The sequence below is a fragment of the Larimichthys crocea genome, chromosome VI, assembly GCF_000972845.2.
Source record: "Larimichthys crocea isolate SSNF chromosome VI, L_crocea_2.0, whole genome shotgun sequence".
NCBI lineage: Eukaryota > Metazoa > Chordata > Actinopteri > Sciaenidae > Larimichthys > Larimichthys crocea.
In genome coordinates, this window is record NC_040016.1 from 20,933,235 (window position 1) to 20,950,908 (window position 17,674).

The following is a 17,674-nucleotide window of genomic DNA, read 5'->3' on the forward strand; positions in this document are numbered from 1 at the left end:
CTACATGCTGCTGCTTGGATGGAGGTGGTGGAGGGCTTGGGCGGAAGATGGGTGTTGGGGTGGAGGATTGGGAGTGGATGGGGGTTTTATTGTGTGAAGCACTTTGTGTTACATATTTTGTATGAAAGGTGCTACACAAATAAAGTCTGATTGATTGGTTGATTGAGACTTCATCACATCATAGACATCTTCACAGAGGACAAAAGAATGGAAAAAAAAAAGAAAGTTTGTATGTGCTAGTCTTTTGTTGGGTCTTAGATGCAAAATATGGCGGTCATAATGAAATGGAAAAAAAAAAAGTGTTTGAAAGCTGGCAAACATATACATTCTCACGTGTTAATGTTTTTACTCAGCAGGACGCCTCGTTTCATGCCAGCCGTGAGTAGAAAACTCTATTCTAAGAAAACCAACAAAAAAAAAATATCAACGCCTACTTGACAAAATGATTGCCCCTCAGCCCCCACTATACTATAAACACAGAGGAAATGGCTTACAATTGACGGCATGAGTCATCGACCACACAAAAGATTTGCTCACATAAAAGCTTCATTTTACTTGCTCATATATTTGAGCTTTGATTCAAAATGGATTAAAAAAACCCCACCTCTACTAAATTATTATAGTTATATTGTGAAACGTGAAGCCGTGGGCCTGGCCGTTGTGTTGGTGCACATGAGCACATTTTTCAAAAGACAGTTGTGAGGCGAAATTCTTCAAAAGAAGAGTCTTTTAAAAAAAAAAAATGTTTAGAAGTGCCTTAAGCACTCCACCCCGCTGTAGCTTTGCATCAATCAGTGAAGTCATAAGCTTTAGCATTTCAATGACTTCAAAGAAACACAGCGGTGATACCTTTCCCCCTCTGTTCACCCCCCGTCCCATTTTTCTTCCAGCCCTTATTCTCTCTCTCCCGAACTTGTCCTCCACCTCTTCTTTTTTTCACCTATCCACTTCTCTCATCTTCTTGTTTCCTCCATAATAGCTACCACTCACCTCCTGTTGACACCATGCTCTCATCTTACCCTCCTCCCCCTCCAAAAAAAGAAAATTAAACAATCAGAGAAATGATTCATATTTGTTGCAGCGCTTTCACTGTAATGCGGTCATATCTCTCCAAGAGCTGAAATAAGAGCGGTGAACGGGAGCACATCAACATAAGAAAGAAAAAAAATTATGATGAGAGCGAGGGAGAAAAATAGAGATAATCAGACTAAATCATGTCCGCTTCATCTGCAATTACCGTCGCCATGTTACAACTGAACAAAATCACTGCCTGCCATTAGCCATAATCCTCCCATATGTGTCCTGATACTATGGATGGCTATTAGCGCACAGAACAAAATAATTGACATCCAAGTGGAAAGAGGGAACAAGGAGCTGATTCGGTTCCTTGCAGCTCACACCGCTGAAAGGTCGTGACGTGAATGGCTTCGAGAGATCATCTGATATTTAAAGCAGGCATACGGTGCTTGTTGTTTATTGTGTTAAATTAGGGCTGCCACGATTAGTCACGATTATGTCGACAAACAAAATCGTCGACAACTAATTTAGTAGTCGACGCATCGATTTTGTTTTTTTTTTTACTTTGCTTGTCTCTCGAAACTGCGGCTGCAGCTTAAACAGCCACATCTGCCTTTCTGTCACACACACCTATGCACATGCGCAGTAGTGGTAATCGGCGTCAGTACCGTACCGTAAATGATACCATAACACAGACCCTCCAGGAATTCACGATGTTGCGGTTTGCCACCTCAACTTAACTTCAGTAAAACCTGTGAATTCAGGGCGGTGTTGCAGTTTTAACCAATCACCGCGATTTTTACGCAACTTCCGCGCAGTCTGCCCGGGGAATTCAACTCGGTGGGTCAGGGACGGCCGCACGGTGCGGGAGGATCCCCTCGTGGGACCTCTTCCCGGCGCTGGCTGGTCTCGCTGGGCGCATTTCCTCCGCGGCGGCTCTGGGTCGGCATGGAAAGACTCGGGGGCGAAGGTGGCTCATGGCTCCGTCCGTGAGCTTTACAGCGCCCGCCCAGCCGCCCCTCTCCGAGACAGTCAATTTACGCATGATCCGATTAGTCGACTAATCGAAAAAATAATCGGTAATTAGTCGACTATCAAAATAATCGTTTGTGGCAGCCCTATTTTAAAGCGTTTGTTTATTGTCATTGTTGTGGTCAAATTCAGCTACATTTTTCGTGTGCTCATTGTTCTAGTATTTCTGCTCCTCTTCAGTCGCTTGAAAAAAAACCACGAGCCCTGTACAGTAGCTGAAAAAAATCCATTGATGCAATTTGAGTTTCAACCAAATGACTGGTAATAGATTCTCTGCAGAAACCAATTGAGAGAGACACTTTTTTTTAATAGAACAAGCATAAAAAAATCAAAGCAAGTTTCCATAAAAATAGTACTTTAGATCATTCATTCAAAACATGAGTTGTAAACTAGAGGCAGCCAAAAGAATCAGTGTGAGAAAACACTTTTTATGGACCTCTATTTACAGAATATGGCAGACACTGAATATAATATGTGTAACCACCTCAGCCACGTTACTATAGTAGCCCAAAACGGACACATTCAACACTTTTTCTGGGTAGGGTCTTCCAGTTTTGTGGCCCTTGTAGTTTCTCCTTCACACTAGGAAAGTGAGTGTGAGACAAGGGGGTTGCAATCAGAGGTTCCCACCTCCAATCACTACGACGATGAGGCAGAGGGTTTCAAGCATTTAAGAGTAACCAGGATGAAAATGGAGACATTAAACAAAGATTCTCCATTTTCCGTCATCACACTGTCGCGAGTTATTGAATCTGGATTGTTTGGCAGTAAATAAGCGAGCGTCTGCTGATAGAGGCAGCTCATAATGGGAAAGACGTTTGTCCCATCACCCCGACTTTTCAAAATAAAACTTGTTACGCTTGTCTGCGTCGTGGACTCCCGTAACGTTTATTACTTTTTATGTTTTCGTTCCTGTCATTTCCATTCAGTTCATCTGAACGGATCTGCACCGAGGGCCAAATGAACTGAAGTGAAAACCATTTTTCAAAAATGAAGTGGCGGAATAAAACCATACAGAACCAAAGCATGCGTGTTTGTTCTCGCTGAAAGGGAATCAGCCAGACGTTGTGATTACAGGACTGGTGAATTGTTGCACAGCTTTGCCGTTCCAGTCTGTTTGTGAGATGGCGTTTTCAATGGTTATGGTTATGGTTTGGACTGATTCTACTTGGTTATTAGGGGGAGGTTCTCTTTAACTACTGCTGGTAGACGGCCGGATGTGAACCTTGGTTGAGTTTCAAAGCGACATACTGTGTACACTGCAGGATGTTTGCTCGGTAAATGGTTCATTTAACAAACGACCAGTGATCGAATGAATGTGACTCTTGGTTCACACAGACTCATCCATAACTTTGGGCCTGGTTAGTTAGTGAGCCCCCCCCCCTCATCACTTAGCTGCTCCGATCTGTGGGTAAATGTAACTTTAGGCCTGTTGTATTTTTTCTGCTATCTGACCCCACAGACGATCACACCAGAGTCCGACTGCAGCTGCTGGATGGAGACCCCCACTCTGACTACATCAACGCCAACTACATTGACGTGAGTCTTCACACACACACACTTCTTCTTCAATACTTTTTCTCCAATCATCAAGACTCCTACCCTAACTATCGGTCTTACACAAGCCTAATTTCAGTCTCATCGGTCGCGCCATGTGCTCATACTGCTGTGTGTCAAAGTGCCTTTGAGCAAGGCATCGAAACCCAACCTGCTTCTTCCCTGGCTGCCGTTTCAAAGATCCTAAAGGAATATGATAGACTACTTGGATCATAAACACACACACACCCATTACACTGCACCTGAACAGAAATAGAAAGGCAGCATTAGCAAATGCATCACACACACACACACACACATTGAGGGTATTAGCCAAGATTGCCATAACAAATGGAGCCATCTGAGTCTCGTTTCTTTAAAAAAAACAAAAAAAAAACAATTATCTGGAGGCTGGTGTGATCATCAGCATTGGAATTGATGATTACTCTCCTTTTCTACCACGATGCCTCGTCCCTTCTTCAATTTATTCTGTCCTTCACCTTACCACTGTTTTCATTTTCGTCACCCATCTCCTACACATCCATCCATCCATTTGTTTCCCCATCCTTCTCTCTCTGCCCTCCGGGCTCTGTTTTTTGATGTGATCTCTCGCTCACAGCTGATTGCTGTAATAATAGTCTTAATGAATTTGGTTCATAATGTTTATTTCCAATCAAGGAGTCTCCACAGACACAAGTTTTTTTTCATAACGTGAAGAGAAATTGGGAGAATTGGAAAACTGAAATTGAAACAATGCAAGATAAGATAACGCTAAACCATTGTCTTAATGACAGTATGAGAGTGATGAATGTTTTTACCTCAACAAGGTTATCTGTCTCCCAGGGAGACGTTGGGGGGGGGTAATCATTGGTCTGAGAGTCGTCGCTTTTCATGGAGGGAAAATTAAAATCCCCTCTATTATTTAATTTGATGTTTATTCGGGCAATGACCTTGAGTTATGATTCTGGGGGGAAGTGGAGGGACGGGAGAGGCACAAGACACAGGACGCATTAAAAAAGAGAGAAAAGGATGGGAGGAGTGGAGTGGAGGAAGAAGGATGTAAACTGACTGATGAGAGGAATGGAGAGAATGAGAAAAAAACAACAAGATAGAAGGGGAGGATTCAGAAAAGGACAGAAAGAGACAGAAATGGGTTGAAAGGTTGAGTAAGAAGAAAAGGAGTTAGAGAGTTTGTAATCAGGAAAGGAGACAAAGTAACAAACTAAAAAATTAAGAAAACGAGGACGATTCGGAGTAAGAAATGACTCCACATGTGGGGAGAAAAGGATGGAGATGACACCGGCACGGAGGTTTTATTAAGCTTCACTTTTTTCTGTCTCACAGGGGTACCACAGACCCAGACATTACATCGCCACACAAGGTAATTAAACTGACGTGATGAGTGTGTGAGAGGACTGTATGTGTGATTCTACATTTGTGCAGATAGCAAAGGTCTATGCATGTGTGTGTGTGTGTGTGTGTGTAGCAGCCACCTGGTAAATGTCGTCCTTTCAGGACTGGGAGGCTATTACCACAACCTCCTAAATCTAAACCGCCGTATAAAATCCCCCTGACAAATTTAAGACCCCATTACCTCAAACCCCCGAACCACTATCTGGGATTGATAGTGTGTGAGTGCATGTGTGTATATGTGTGTGCACATGTGTGTTTGCGTGTTCATGTAAGTCAGTGCTGATGTATGTTTATGTGACGTTAGAGTGTGTGTTTTTTACACTGCTCTGTTTGTGTGTATCAGTATTTGTATATCTCTAATTTGTTTGTGTGTGTGTGTTTGTGTGTGTGTTTGTGTGTGTGTGTGTGTGTCAGGGCCCATGCAGGAGACGGTGAGGGATTTCTGGAGGATGGTCTGGCAGGAAAACTCGGCCTCTATCGTCATGGTTACCAATCTGGTGGAGGTGGGCAGGGTGAGTTCATCATCCAAAAGATTACAAAACGTGTGTTTGATGAAGAGGCGCAGAGGTACAAGGTCACAGAACTCATTCGTTTAATGAATCAAGCTTTACTTTAATTACAGGTACAATCGGAATCAATCAATAAAAACCAGAATGGAATTAGGCCAGATGTTTGCCTGTTGAGTAAACCTAGTTTAAACTTTTTTCAGATCATTCTTATTCAACCAGAACCAGCAGTTGCATAGCTGCGTTCAAAGCTCTCAGACTTCACTGGCAAACAGAGAATTTCCAGCTCACTATAACCTTGGTTTGTCTTTCCACTGTTGCAACAATCACCAACTGTGGTTTGGTTCAAACACAACTTTATTTTGCAGAGTTCGATACGAGCATCAGAGAGGCACCAGGGACCTGCAAGATCTGCATAATACTGCAATGCTCCTCCATGTTTCTGATATCTTTATATCTGGATATTAAAGTACATTGTTTGCACAGAGACATAGTTATGTTTAGGTAACTAAAGTTCTTGGTTTAAGTTAGGAAAGTTGGATTTCATGCAATGTGTTAACGCGCACTTAAAGGGTAATTCAAATAATATTTTCTCATCTATTTGTCTGGAAGTGATAAACCAACAAAATTCACATAAAGCAATTACGCTGTGTCAATGTACAGCATGTCCACTATGAGTGCTGTTTTGTTTTCCACCGACTGATCAGATCGTTATTAGAAATGTGATTAAACAAGTGTCTGGTAACATTATGGAAAGAATCCGAAAGAGTAAGATCAGTTTAGTTTAACCAGAATCAGCAGTTTTACAGCCCAACAGCCTTCACTGACAAAAACAGTAAGTTTACCTACTTCATTACAGCTCACCATAACCTTGGTTTGCCCAACAATCACCAACTCTGGTTTGGTTGAAACAGACCGTTGATTCACCGAGTCAATAAGAGCAAGAGGAAGGTCGGGCATCAGAGAGGCGCTGGGGAAAAAACAGCGAGCAGAGCTACAACATTTTCATATCTAACTCGAAGAAGTCAGGTTAGGCAGGTAATCTCTCTGTATATATGAGAAGTTGACACAAACTTCTCTGGAAGCATGACTCACTTTTAAAATCTGTAGCCTCTTAGTGATAAGATAAGATGCTGCATTGGCCCTCTATGTACTTACAAAAAGCTGATTGGAAAACTGGTTGTCATGGTCAAGAAATCTGTCTGAGGATTCTCTAATCCCTCATCCCGATTATGGAAAAGAAGTTTGCCGTTTACACTAAATCAGCTTGCTGGAGGAAGCCGACTGTTACGTAAAGACATGTAAAGAAGAAAACATTGAAAACCAGAACTGACTGGGATGCAAACTTGAGTCAGTTTTAACAATAATGAAACTGTGAACCACATATTTACACTAAATAACTGTCATAGATAGCAGAACCCCAATCAGGACATTGCAATCAAAGCCTAGTGTTGCTTTTCATGACTCCAAACATCTGTATCCAGATGTGTAGTCCAGTTACAAGTGGCATTATCACATCAGAATGTCATCCAGTAATTTTAAATCAATATCTTTCAAATGTCAAACAAATACTGTCTTCTGAGTATCCATTTGTTATGCAGAGCGAGCAATACGAATCTTGATATTATTCATCTGTTATATTATTAATGGCGATCATCTTGACCTCGGCTTCATCCCATTCTGTTAATGCTCATTAGGTGATAATGACCCGGCATGTAATACATATTTAACTTCACGGAACGAATGTAAATTTGTCTTTTCCAGGTGAAGTGTGTGCGTTACTGGCCAGATGAGACGGAGGTTTATGGAGACATCAAGGTGACCCTGATAGAAACTGAACCACTGGCCGAATACGTCATCCGGACATTTACCGTCCAAAAGGTAAACAAGTCAAATCATCGTCAACGACTAAACTAACAAAGAAATTTTAATGCTTTACTGCATGATAGAGGGTTCTTAACCCTGTATGACATGAAGATCCAGGCAAGAAACACAAACAATGTTGTTTGAATTTGGATTATACAGATTTTCTTTCCCTGATATCACAAAATGATGCAGTTGTTGTCCCAGTATTTACACAGGCTTTTAAGCATGATGTCATCTCAATGTATCGTGATTCAGGTTGACGGAATAGACCTCAGATTGTATTTGAATCCTCCCCATACTCTCTCAAGCTGCTACCCTCATTGTTTATTGCTTCCTTTTTTTTTTTTTTCTGTAAATGCAAAACCTGGATTACCATTCTAGCCAATAAGTGATTGGGGATTTGAGGCAAGAGAGCAGCGTTACTTGTTTGTTTCTGGCTGTTTAAGGAGGCTTGAAATTGTAATTGGGGCCCTTGTAATCAGGCAGGAGGGATTTGATAGGAGGAAAGAAAAAAAAAAAAACACAAGTGGGACAATGTACCGTCATTGTTGTGATGCTGTTCTCTGAGACTCTGCACAGTAAACAGGGGGGAGAAAAATAGAGGGAACACACTTCACAGTGAGCGAAAAAAAAAAAGGCTCTGATCCAAATCCTTGATTTTCAAGACGACTGTGTTTACATCTTCTTCTGAGTCTTGTCTCTTTCATCCATTTTTCTGTTATTTACCCCATAACTTACTACTTCTGTTGACTTATTTGCAGGACTGTTAACAAAATAAAATATTGGCAGAGACTACAAAACACTACTGCATTCAGATATATTCCTAATTTTTTAAATCATGTAAAATACTGAAGTCTTGCTCTCTTCTGCTGTCGTGCTTTTTCTTCCTCGCTCTTTCTGTACTTCTGTCTGTCTCTCTCCCCCCCATGCTGATTCCCTCACCCCCTTCACTCGTGCGAAAGCAGCTTATGAAGACGAGTCTTCGAGTCGTCGCTGTCAGCTCGTTTAGCAAACCATTAATCCGCACACACCTCTGCATGTGTGCGAGCGTGCAAAAAGTACTCCAAATACTCAAAGGAAAGCTGATTTTCTGCAGGATGCATTAATACGTACACACACACACCAGACACACACACACACTCATTAACACAAAATTCTTTAAAAGCTTTAAACCACAGTCGGCTCTGTGAGCGCGAGTAAAGAACAAAGAGAAGGCATGCGCAGGTTCTGCACCGCAGTTAAATAGCTATAATTGCAGTGAATAATGAAAAACGGGATTGTAATGAAAAAGGTTTATTAATGGCACGTCCAAGGAGATTAACAGAGCACGGCAGAAGAGAGAGGACAGTGAGAATCTGAGTAAATGTGTGTTTGTGTGAAATGACAAAGATTCAGGGTGAACAAAAAACAGATCACAGAAGACATTCAGACATGTCAAACGGAGAAAACGTTCACTTCTTTCTGTCAAATATAAAGAATCTGTAATTGGATGGTGCACATGAATATACATTTTGTATAATCTTGAGGCAAAAGTCCAACATATTCTCACTCATAACTCCTCAAATACAACAGCCTAGTTAGTCACTGTCCTAGGTGCCGCTTTAGCGTTGCACATGCAAGGCTCTGCTGTCAAATTAACAAGTAATGTACAATGTGTGGTGAGGTTAGCAGTAATGAATATGCAATGCCTGGTTAGACTTTCAAAATAAGGCTTGCTGAGAAGCACTGTGACTTTACACAGCCACAGTTTGGTTAGGTTAAGGCATAAAAAACACTGTGCACAATTCAAGTCAAAAATGAAGTCAACATAGACTTGGTAGAAAGTCCTGTGTTTATTTGGCCAACCTCCATTGCAAGCATTATGCCAGGTTGGCATATCCAGAAATGACTTCAGAGAGCTACCAAGCTTCCATATTTGACAATTTGGGTGTGAGAACGGGCTGCCGACACTAGATCCACGATTAGAGAAAAAAAAAACAAAAGACTCAAATGTGTCTTTGTTACTTGGACCTTTTGTTAATCTGAAAGCAGAAGTTCCAAGAACAACAAATCGGACAAACAACTGGCTCCAAACACACAGCTTTGTGGTCTTATAGTTGGAGAAGAATTTGTACTGAACACAGTTTCTCAGGATCGAACCCAACAAGAAACTCTGACAGGGCTTAGTTCACCCAATGGACCACATCCAAAAGCAGCAGAAGAGTAATCAGCTCCATGGCACTCAGATCTGAAGAAACCAAACAATTGTGTGCCACAGTGGACGCCAAACCGCACAGGAAATGACTCAGCGGTGTACACAGATCTACAGGCCAACAAACACAGCTTTGAGCACCAGCACATACACGTATTAGACAGATAGGACAGATGGTATGAGAGATGTGCAAAACATTCATGTCAAACTGGAGAAACCTTCCCTGAAGTGGGTTGAAACACCATTTGTCTACAGTCGTGAAACCCCCCAAACATATCTATGACTGCATTCAGAAAAAGAGGTGATGAAAGATGGAGAACCTCCTGCCCCACCGGTGGGCGTGGTCGACTCATGGGGATAATACCTGTATTATTTTCCACAAATCTTTGAAACATCTTCAATCAAAACCTCCGTCCAGTAATTTTTTCTTCTAGACATTGTACCACTTAGATGATTGATCTGAACCTTCACAGATAAACGGTTGCACATAACTTTACAGCCAGTGGACGTCCAGACAGGTGTTAGGTGCCTTCTGGTCGGGGTAGCAGGCGTTCAGACCAAAATTATGACTGTATTACTTCATTGATGTCTGCATGTGCCAGTGAGAAGATGATTTACAAATGGAGAGTCTCACCATCTACGCTCCCTCATGTCCTCCCACTGGTTCGTGCAAATATAAAAGGGGTTTCAGACAAAGGTCATAAATCCCAGACAATCATTGTGTTTTCTTTTGCTTTGTATCTCCACCGCAGAGCAATCAATGCTGTTATATTCACTTCTATTTCTGGATGGTCATCCAAGGCTCTTGTTCAATCATCGTATTATTTAGCCACTGTTCATTTTAAATTTTGTCTTCCCACCAAATCTCTCCAGAGTCTAGAAAGTTGTTAACTTCTTGTGGTTTTTGAGTAAACCTTCAAGATCATTTTATCCATTCTATGTCATCTGCATGGTTTGAAATCATAGAATCATGCCTAAGCTATTAGATGGGGGACATGACAACATTTTGGTTCATTGCATCCACAACACAGGTTGAACTGTGTGGAAAGGCTTTACAGTAGAATGCCTATGTTTACATGAAAGTGTAGAAGAAGAGGTGTATGCCTGTATTTATGACAATAAGAGAGTTTAGATATCAGCAGCTTTATTACTAAACTTACTGCTTTGATTTTAAATGATCAGAAGCTGCAAATGCATTTTAAGACTGAAGTGTCACTGCAGAACAATGAAATAGTCTCGATAAGAAGCATAAAACTGAAGGTTTCAAAGCATGGCAGTGTTCGTTCTCTCCCATCATAGTAAAGACTTTGAAGTGTTTCTACGTCCTCATCACCTCTTTCCAACATGTCGAGCACCGCATGTTGTTGTTGGGTTTTTTATTTTTATTTTTACAACCAGTCATGGCTTTGAGGCCCGGGCTGTGTTGGTCCACCGTCTATCGATTTAGAGAAGTCATTTCAACATCACAAGAGAGCAAATCAATGGGAAGTGGAGTTATCAAATCACCTCGTGATTTTCTGGGTTTTATTTTTCTCCTCTCTCTCTCTCTCTCCACCTTATCTCTCCCTTTCCCCATTTCTTCTTTATCAGACCTCTCTCTTCATCCTTCCCCACACCACCACTCTCTTCAGTGACCTCTACTCCTTCCCATTCACGGTTTGTTTCTTGACCTCTCTCCCTGCTGTCTTTCTCCTCCCGATGGTATCCCTGCTTCTCGGGTTATCGTAAGGCACTCTGCCAGAGCAAACAATTCACTACAACCTTGTCTTATCTGTCTGACGGAGCCAGAATGGGGAGCTGCAGCAACAACAGTTTCTCTCTCAGTTCTATTCTTAGAGAGTAAACTGAACTGTGGAGGACATGGCGCTCTCCATTTAAGCCCCGTTTAGTTTAGAATAGTATAATTGAATCGATTGGTTTGAATTATTAAAGCAGGAGCATGCATTGTTGTGCAGAAAAATTCAGCCCCTGGAAGCTGAAAAAAGGGTCATGCATTTCTTATACTGTGTTTCTGTGCTATCAAAAAGAAAAGTCTACATCCTGTGAGGAGAGATGCAGGTCAGAATTCAGAGCAGGGAACGAGAAGCAAGACCTCCCAGCCCGAAGGCTGCGGAGGTGCTGTTATCTGACATCAGCGAGGTGGTGTACGCTGTCAGAGATATCCAGAGCTGCTGTTGACAGGTCTAAAACTGTCAGAATACACTGAGGTTGTTGCTGTCCTGGATACTTAGTTTCAAGGCGTGTGATGGCCTTGATTCAAATGCAGGCTGACACCTTTATAGCAAACCTGCACGTCCTTGATTTCACATGGAAGAAAGTTGAATTTATGCAGCTCCTCTATCATTAATGGAATATTTAATAATTTAGTTAAAGAGGAAAACTTGAAAATTGAACATCCACCCAAGTCCAATCCATCTCCATTTCCTTCCTTTGGCTCAGATATGAATCGGTTAAGAATTCCTAAACCTCCGACTACACCAAAGTTCTTCTGGGTCTTCATCTGAAACGCTGGCATAACAATTTAGAGTTTCATTATGTGTGTGTCGCAGGGAATCACTCTAATATGAGACTTAATTAGCATCAGAATGTCGTCTTTAATTTCTTAATAATATCCCCATTGTGAGACAAGAACTTATTCACCAGTTCTTTATGTTTCTAGGAAGTTCATCATTAAAATGTTAAGATGCTATCTCACAGACACAGAGTGCACGCTTGTTGCCATTTCATTTTCCTATAATCTACTTGTTCTGTACCAAAATGTCACTTGCTGTATCTCTTTCGAAGAAGAGCCATAATAAGTGCGAAGTCCAATTTATTTTTTTTATCGCCGCCAGCATTTTTCTTGTCATAAAATTATACTTTCCTCTAAAACTTTGTTTAATAAAAGCATGTTCCATTTTCTGTGGGGTTTTTTAAAAACTGTTTGAGTTGAAGGGAAGTTTTCTGATATCTTTAAAGCACTTGTGATGTTTTAAATTCATACAGAAAGGAGGCAATGTGGCTGTTAGATGTTTAAAAAATCTCTGCGTAAATTAGGCAGTCTAACTGAATCGAGGCATTTCCTCCTGTAAGTCTTTCCCAAAAGGGCCATCCTGAGCTTTGTGAAATCAATTAATCTTTTTTTTGTGGAGCCAAAATGGCCATCAGTTTCCTCAAATCTCTCCTGTAAATTAGGCAAATGAGGCACGATAAGTCTTCCTGTCTCTCATTCCCAGAAGTGGCCCAAAGTGCCACTGTGACATCCACGAGATCAATTTAGTTTCCATCTGAAGCCAAAGAGAGGCCACGTGGCCCCTAGGTTCCTGAAGTCCCTGCTGTAAATTAGTCTGCTGAACCATGATACGTCTTCTTGTCAGTCTTCCCCAAAAGGGCCATGATAAAATTTGTGAGATCCAAGCATTTGTCATCATCAGGAGACTAAATGGCAGAGAATCGTTTTTTCGGCTGCTGTAAAATATGCGACTCGGCTCTAACGTCTCGTGTGTGTTTTTCAGAAGGGTCATCACGAGATCCGCGAACTCCGTCAGTTTCATTTCACCAGCTGGCCTGACCACGGCGTTCCCTGCTATGCCACCGGACTGCTTGGATTCATACGACAGGTCAAGTTCCTCAACCCGCCTGATGCTGGGCCTATAGTGGCACACTGCAGGTAAGAGCACAGACACACACACACTTCAAGTACACACACCGGTTTGTACAAAAGATAAACTTAATCCCCTGATGCTGTCGGTCAGTGTCTGCACAGACCAGAGGAGGACAAACAAAATCCAGCCAGCCACTCACTCGTACACCTCTTGGCTCTTACCTCAGAGAGAGGAAATGGCTTTGCAGGGTCAGCGTAACACACAGGGCGTGTTCTTTTTTGTTTTTGTATGAAAGAAATGGACACTTTGAATGTATTACACATCAAAGTATGTGTTGTATCCACGGCACAACGTCTAAATCTTTCCTTTAAAGTTATTATGTGATAAAAATGAACGCTGTACACACAAAAACACGACAGATGAACAATGTTTTCAGGATCAACAATGACGTAATTTGTTCATATGTCTAATATGACTAATGTTTACCTGGCAAGGACTTCTAGCAGCGGTGTGACAGACTCGTCTGTAAGGAGCAAAAGGTAGTACGACGTTATTTGTGAGGTCAGGGTGGACGTATGGATCAACACGTCACGTGACTTGGACGAGTCAGTTTCCTTTCCTGAAGGCCATGACTGCGATGATTCTGCCACATCGACCGTGTAGTTCTTTCTGTGACAACAACCTTAAATAGTTCTTATGGATAAACTTCACCTCCTCAAGCCTTTGTTTTGAAATGGCAATAAAATGAATCTCTCTCTAACGGGCTTTTGTTATGGAAACAATGGTTACAAACATTGTTGGTAGATGCCATGAATTAAAAAATGCTCACAGTATATTATGTGCTGTTTTGGAAGGCAGTGACGAACAGCATATTTTGTTGTTTGGTTTGGAGGCAAACATCCAATATTTTAAGATATTTCTTACAGAGAATTGGAGATACTGGATATGGATGTTTAAGGAAAGGAAATAAGAAAATAAGAGAATGTTTAGAATATTGGATGAAGACAGATGCTTCATTTACATTTCCTCCACTTTCCTTCTCAGATAAGACAATAGCACGGGATATCAGTACGAACATGATCACACAAAACCACACTCGCACCAATCTCCCGTGTCCATAAATTCGATCGATGGCGTTAACCTTTAAGAAAGTAGGCAGCAGAAAAAAAGATAAAGAAATTCACCTTCCACCCCACTCTCATCCCACCACCACCACCACCACCATCACAATCATCGACCAGGAAGAGGAAAAAAAGTGACAGTTTTAAGATCCCCATGGCGACAGTATATTTAACCTCCATGTTCTGTTCTTTATGGGATGCAACAGTTCAACTCTGAGGCCAGGTTGTCAGCGGGAACAAGCTTTAAAAAGGTCACCACTCTGACAGGCTATGAAAAAAATGCTATGAGTGGATTCTTCATATCAGCACGACGAGCACTTAAAATTAATGCATTCTGTTTGGTGGTCCACCTTAATACAACGTGCATCTTGGAATGGGTTAAAGCCCTAACCTGCCACCATACCTAGAACAGAGATTTACGTAATACTAATGTGGAAAAGCTTCTTAATATCTGCTCTTACAGTATCATATCTTCTTGTTGCAACTAAAGCATGATTTCTGTTTTGTATATATACATTTAGGAACTCACAGCAGTTGTTTAAGCTTTAGACATTGTCTTGTTTAATTATTGAAAGGGTAATTAGTGAGACTTGACTTGAATATTCAAAACAATATTTTCCTAACCTTTACCAAATCACTAAGTATGCAGTACCCAGTCTCACAGGACTAATCTTGGTGTTTTGTACAGCCCCCCATCCACCCTTCCCACTTAACATGATCCAGGTATCGATTACACTGTTCAATTCCTGCTGTAATTCTCAGACCCCGTCCTCAGCTCTAAATAAATACATAAATAAACAAAAAAATTCCTGCAGAAATTTTGAAAATAGCTCCTCCCCCCTCTTCACCTTCAGGCAGGCTTGAGGTTGCCAAGCAACCAGGACCAACTGCCGGCCCTAATCAGCAGAGCAGTTACTGCACCTGTTAGAATGTCAGTTGGAAATGCTGACAGAGAGAGAGAAAAAATGCTGAGACCACCCCTCGAACAGGAAGGATTTCTGGCCAAACCGTATTTCCAATCATTGAACCGAAATCACTGGGAGCATCCTGAGCCCTTCCTGAACGTCTACATAGTTATTTTGTGTTGATAAAGTCAAGAAATGTGACCTTTAGAGCGATTCAAAGAAACGTTACTTCTGCTTTCCTCCACAAATGTTCCCACCTTTTTAACATGGCAGTCTATGGGGCTGTGGATGGGTGTTGGTAGCACATCTTTGTGTGTTACGCCAAAACTATAAGGCTGACAGCTTTAGCAGACGAATGTGAGTGAGAAGACAAATTTTCCTACGTTTCTATGTATAAATCATGTCTGTAGTGGGGCATTTGAGGCCATGATAGTCGAATACGTTTTATTTTTTCACTGATTTTTCTCTCTGCTCCTCACTCTAGCTGATGATGTCATCCACTGTAGCGCAAACATTCTGCGCAATACACACCCATTATAAACCCAGAAATCTGAGTAAAAACCTGCTCAACTTCAACCTTGATAGTTTAAAAACGGTAAAAGCTGTCGATGAGTGAAGTGAATCCCTGAAGAGAAGGCAAGAGTACCTACATTTTAAAGTTTAAATGAAGTCTCTCTGTGAAAGTATGTCAGAGCAGTTCATTGTTGAAAATGTTTTGTTTTTTTCGGGGTTTCCCATTCATTCCTATGAGAAATTATTCTCTTAGAAAAGTAATAACACTGGATTCGGGATGAAAACACATTTTTGATATATAATTTGTTGGGGCCCTCTCACCACTGTGGGCCGCAATAATTTTCGAAAAAGGGCGGAAGGTGAATAATAAAACTAAGAAGAAACACGCAGAAGAACAATAGTTTTGTCGTGTCGTGGGCACACGGCACTAATAAGACAACTTGTTCATTTTGCTGATTCAATGAATGAGTCATTTTACCTAAACAACAAAACTAGTTGTCTGCAACTTTCAAAATGACCTTTACAGAAATGAGCATTTTTAGTGCCCCATGTCAATTCCAGGTCCAGAGGTCCTCAGATGGATCGTTCATGGTTGGTCCTCAAAGATGATGGCCCTTTTGCAGTAATGAAAACTAAAGATTTATGTATATGTATGTATTTACACAATTGACTGTGCACTGTGCAGCAGGAACTGAATGTTCCAGATCACTTCCACTGCCCAGTTCTTATGGAGTTATTTACTATTATTTATTATTATTTCACTTATTGAAGAGCCTTGAAGAGCAAAGGACCTGTACAGTATTAGCTTGTCTGTCATGGACAACTCATAAAACACACTCCTGAGCTCCAGGTAAGCTATTAGATTAACAAAAAGGAGTGTAGACAGTGGCAGAAAGCAGCGGACAGACAAATGAGGCGAGCCGACACGTAAACAGACAGCTTTAGTAAAAGTATGCGAGCAGACAGGCAGGAAGTTATGGCAGTCACTTCCAATTTCCGGGGGCACTCTGACACTATTGGCCTGTGTCATGAGGCTTTCTAACACACACATATACACGCAGACGCATGCACACAGAGGCCCAGCAGTATTCTGGTCTCAACATTAATCACAGAGGTTGACAGGTAATCTGCCGAGGCGCTCCCTCCTTTTCTCTCTCTCTTTCTCCTTTCTACCTTTTCCTTCTTCCCATGCTCTTATCTCTCCGTTCTCTCTCTCCCTCTTTCTTCGCTGTCTCTGGGAACTGTCAGGGGGATTGCAAAGTGAAAGATAGGCTTCTCCCCTCCTTTCTCGCCATCCCTCCATACTTCAGTTCCCTCTCCATCCCCTCCATCCGTTCCTCCTTTCCTCCCTTGATCTCTCCCCTGTGACGTCCGCTTCCATCACACCCAATCACTAAACTCTTTTCCGCCGTTCCCTTCCCTCATTCAATCCATCCATCCATCTGTTCGTCTGTCCCTCCATCCGTTTCTTCCCCGCAGGCATTAGTGTTCAGGATGTGTCGCCTTAACGACTGACGCGGGGTATTAAAGTGTACATGTGTTTGTGTGTGTGTGTGAGAGAGACACACACTTAACTCCATGTGTATTTCAGGCATCACATAGGCCATCTGTTTTCTGTCAGGCAATCAATGAAGTCTGGACATAAATATGACACTGAATATGAAAATGTGACACTTGTGATCTGTCCTGATCAGAAAACAGCATGTTCACATCACTGTTTGTTCAGGATAGCGAAGGTGGGAGTGGTGAAATGTTGTTGTACCACCATTTAACTTAGAAATAACCACATAAATAAACAGCCTTGATTATCGAGTGTTGTTTCTTTCCTAGCCCGGACCTCATTAAGTGTTCTTTCTCATCATTTAGCAGAGCACGGGGTCACTTACTGTGACACCGTGAGAATCTGCTGCTGCAGCTTTGACCTGCAAAATCACTTCCACTGCGGCACAACTAGTGCTTGAGTGTTTCACTTTTTCACTTTATGAAATGG

General features: G+C 41.7%; 1 protein-coding gene across 13 annotated transcripts in view; it reads left to right on the forward strand.

The window, feature by feature from the left end:
• Nucleotides 1-17,674, forward strand: part of ptprt (protein tyrosine phosphatase receptor type T) — a 345,472-nt gene that overhangs the window by 312,675 nt on the left and 15,123 nt on the right. For 9 of the 13 annotated variants that reach the window (XM_027279178.1, XM_027279179.1, XM_027279181.1 and 6 more), the window contains 5 exons: nucleotides 3,503-3,588; nucleotides 4,930-4,966; nucleotides 5,413-5,510; nucleotides 7,269-7,385; nucleotides 13,056-13,210. In XM_027279178.1, coding sequence (XP_027134979.1) covers nucleotides 3,503-3,588; nucleotides 4,930-4,966; nucleotides 5,413-5,510; nucleotides 7,269-7,385; nucleotides 13,056-13,210 — 493 coding nt within the window. The remainder of the gene's footprint in view (nucleotides 1-3,502; nucleotides 3,589-4,929; nucleotides 4,967-5,412; nucleotides 5,511-7,268; nucleotides 7,386-13,055; nucleotides 13,211-17,674) is intronic. The other 4 variants (XM_027279182.1, XM_027279190.1, XM_027279191.1 and 1 more) reach the window with 2 other exon arrangements.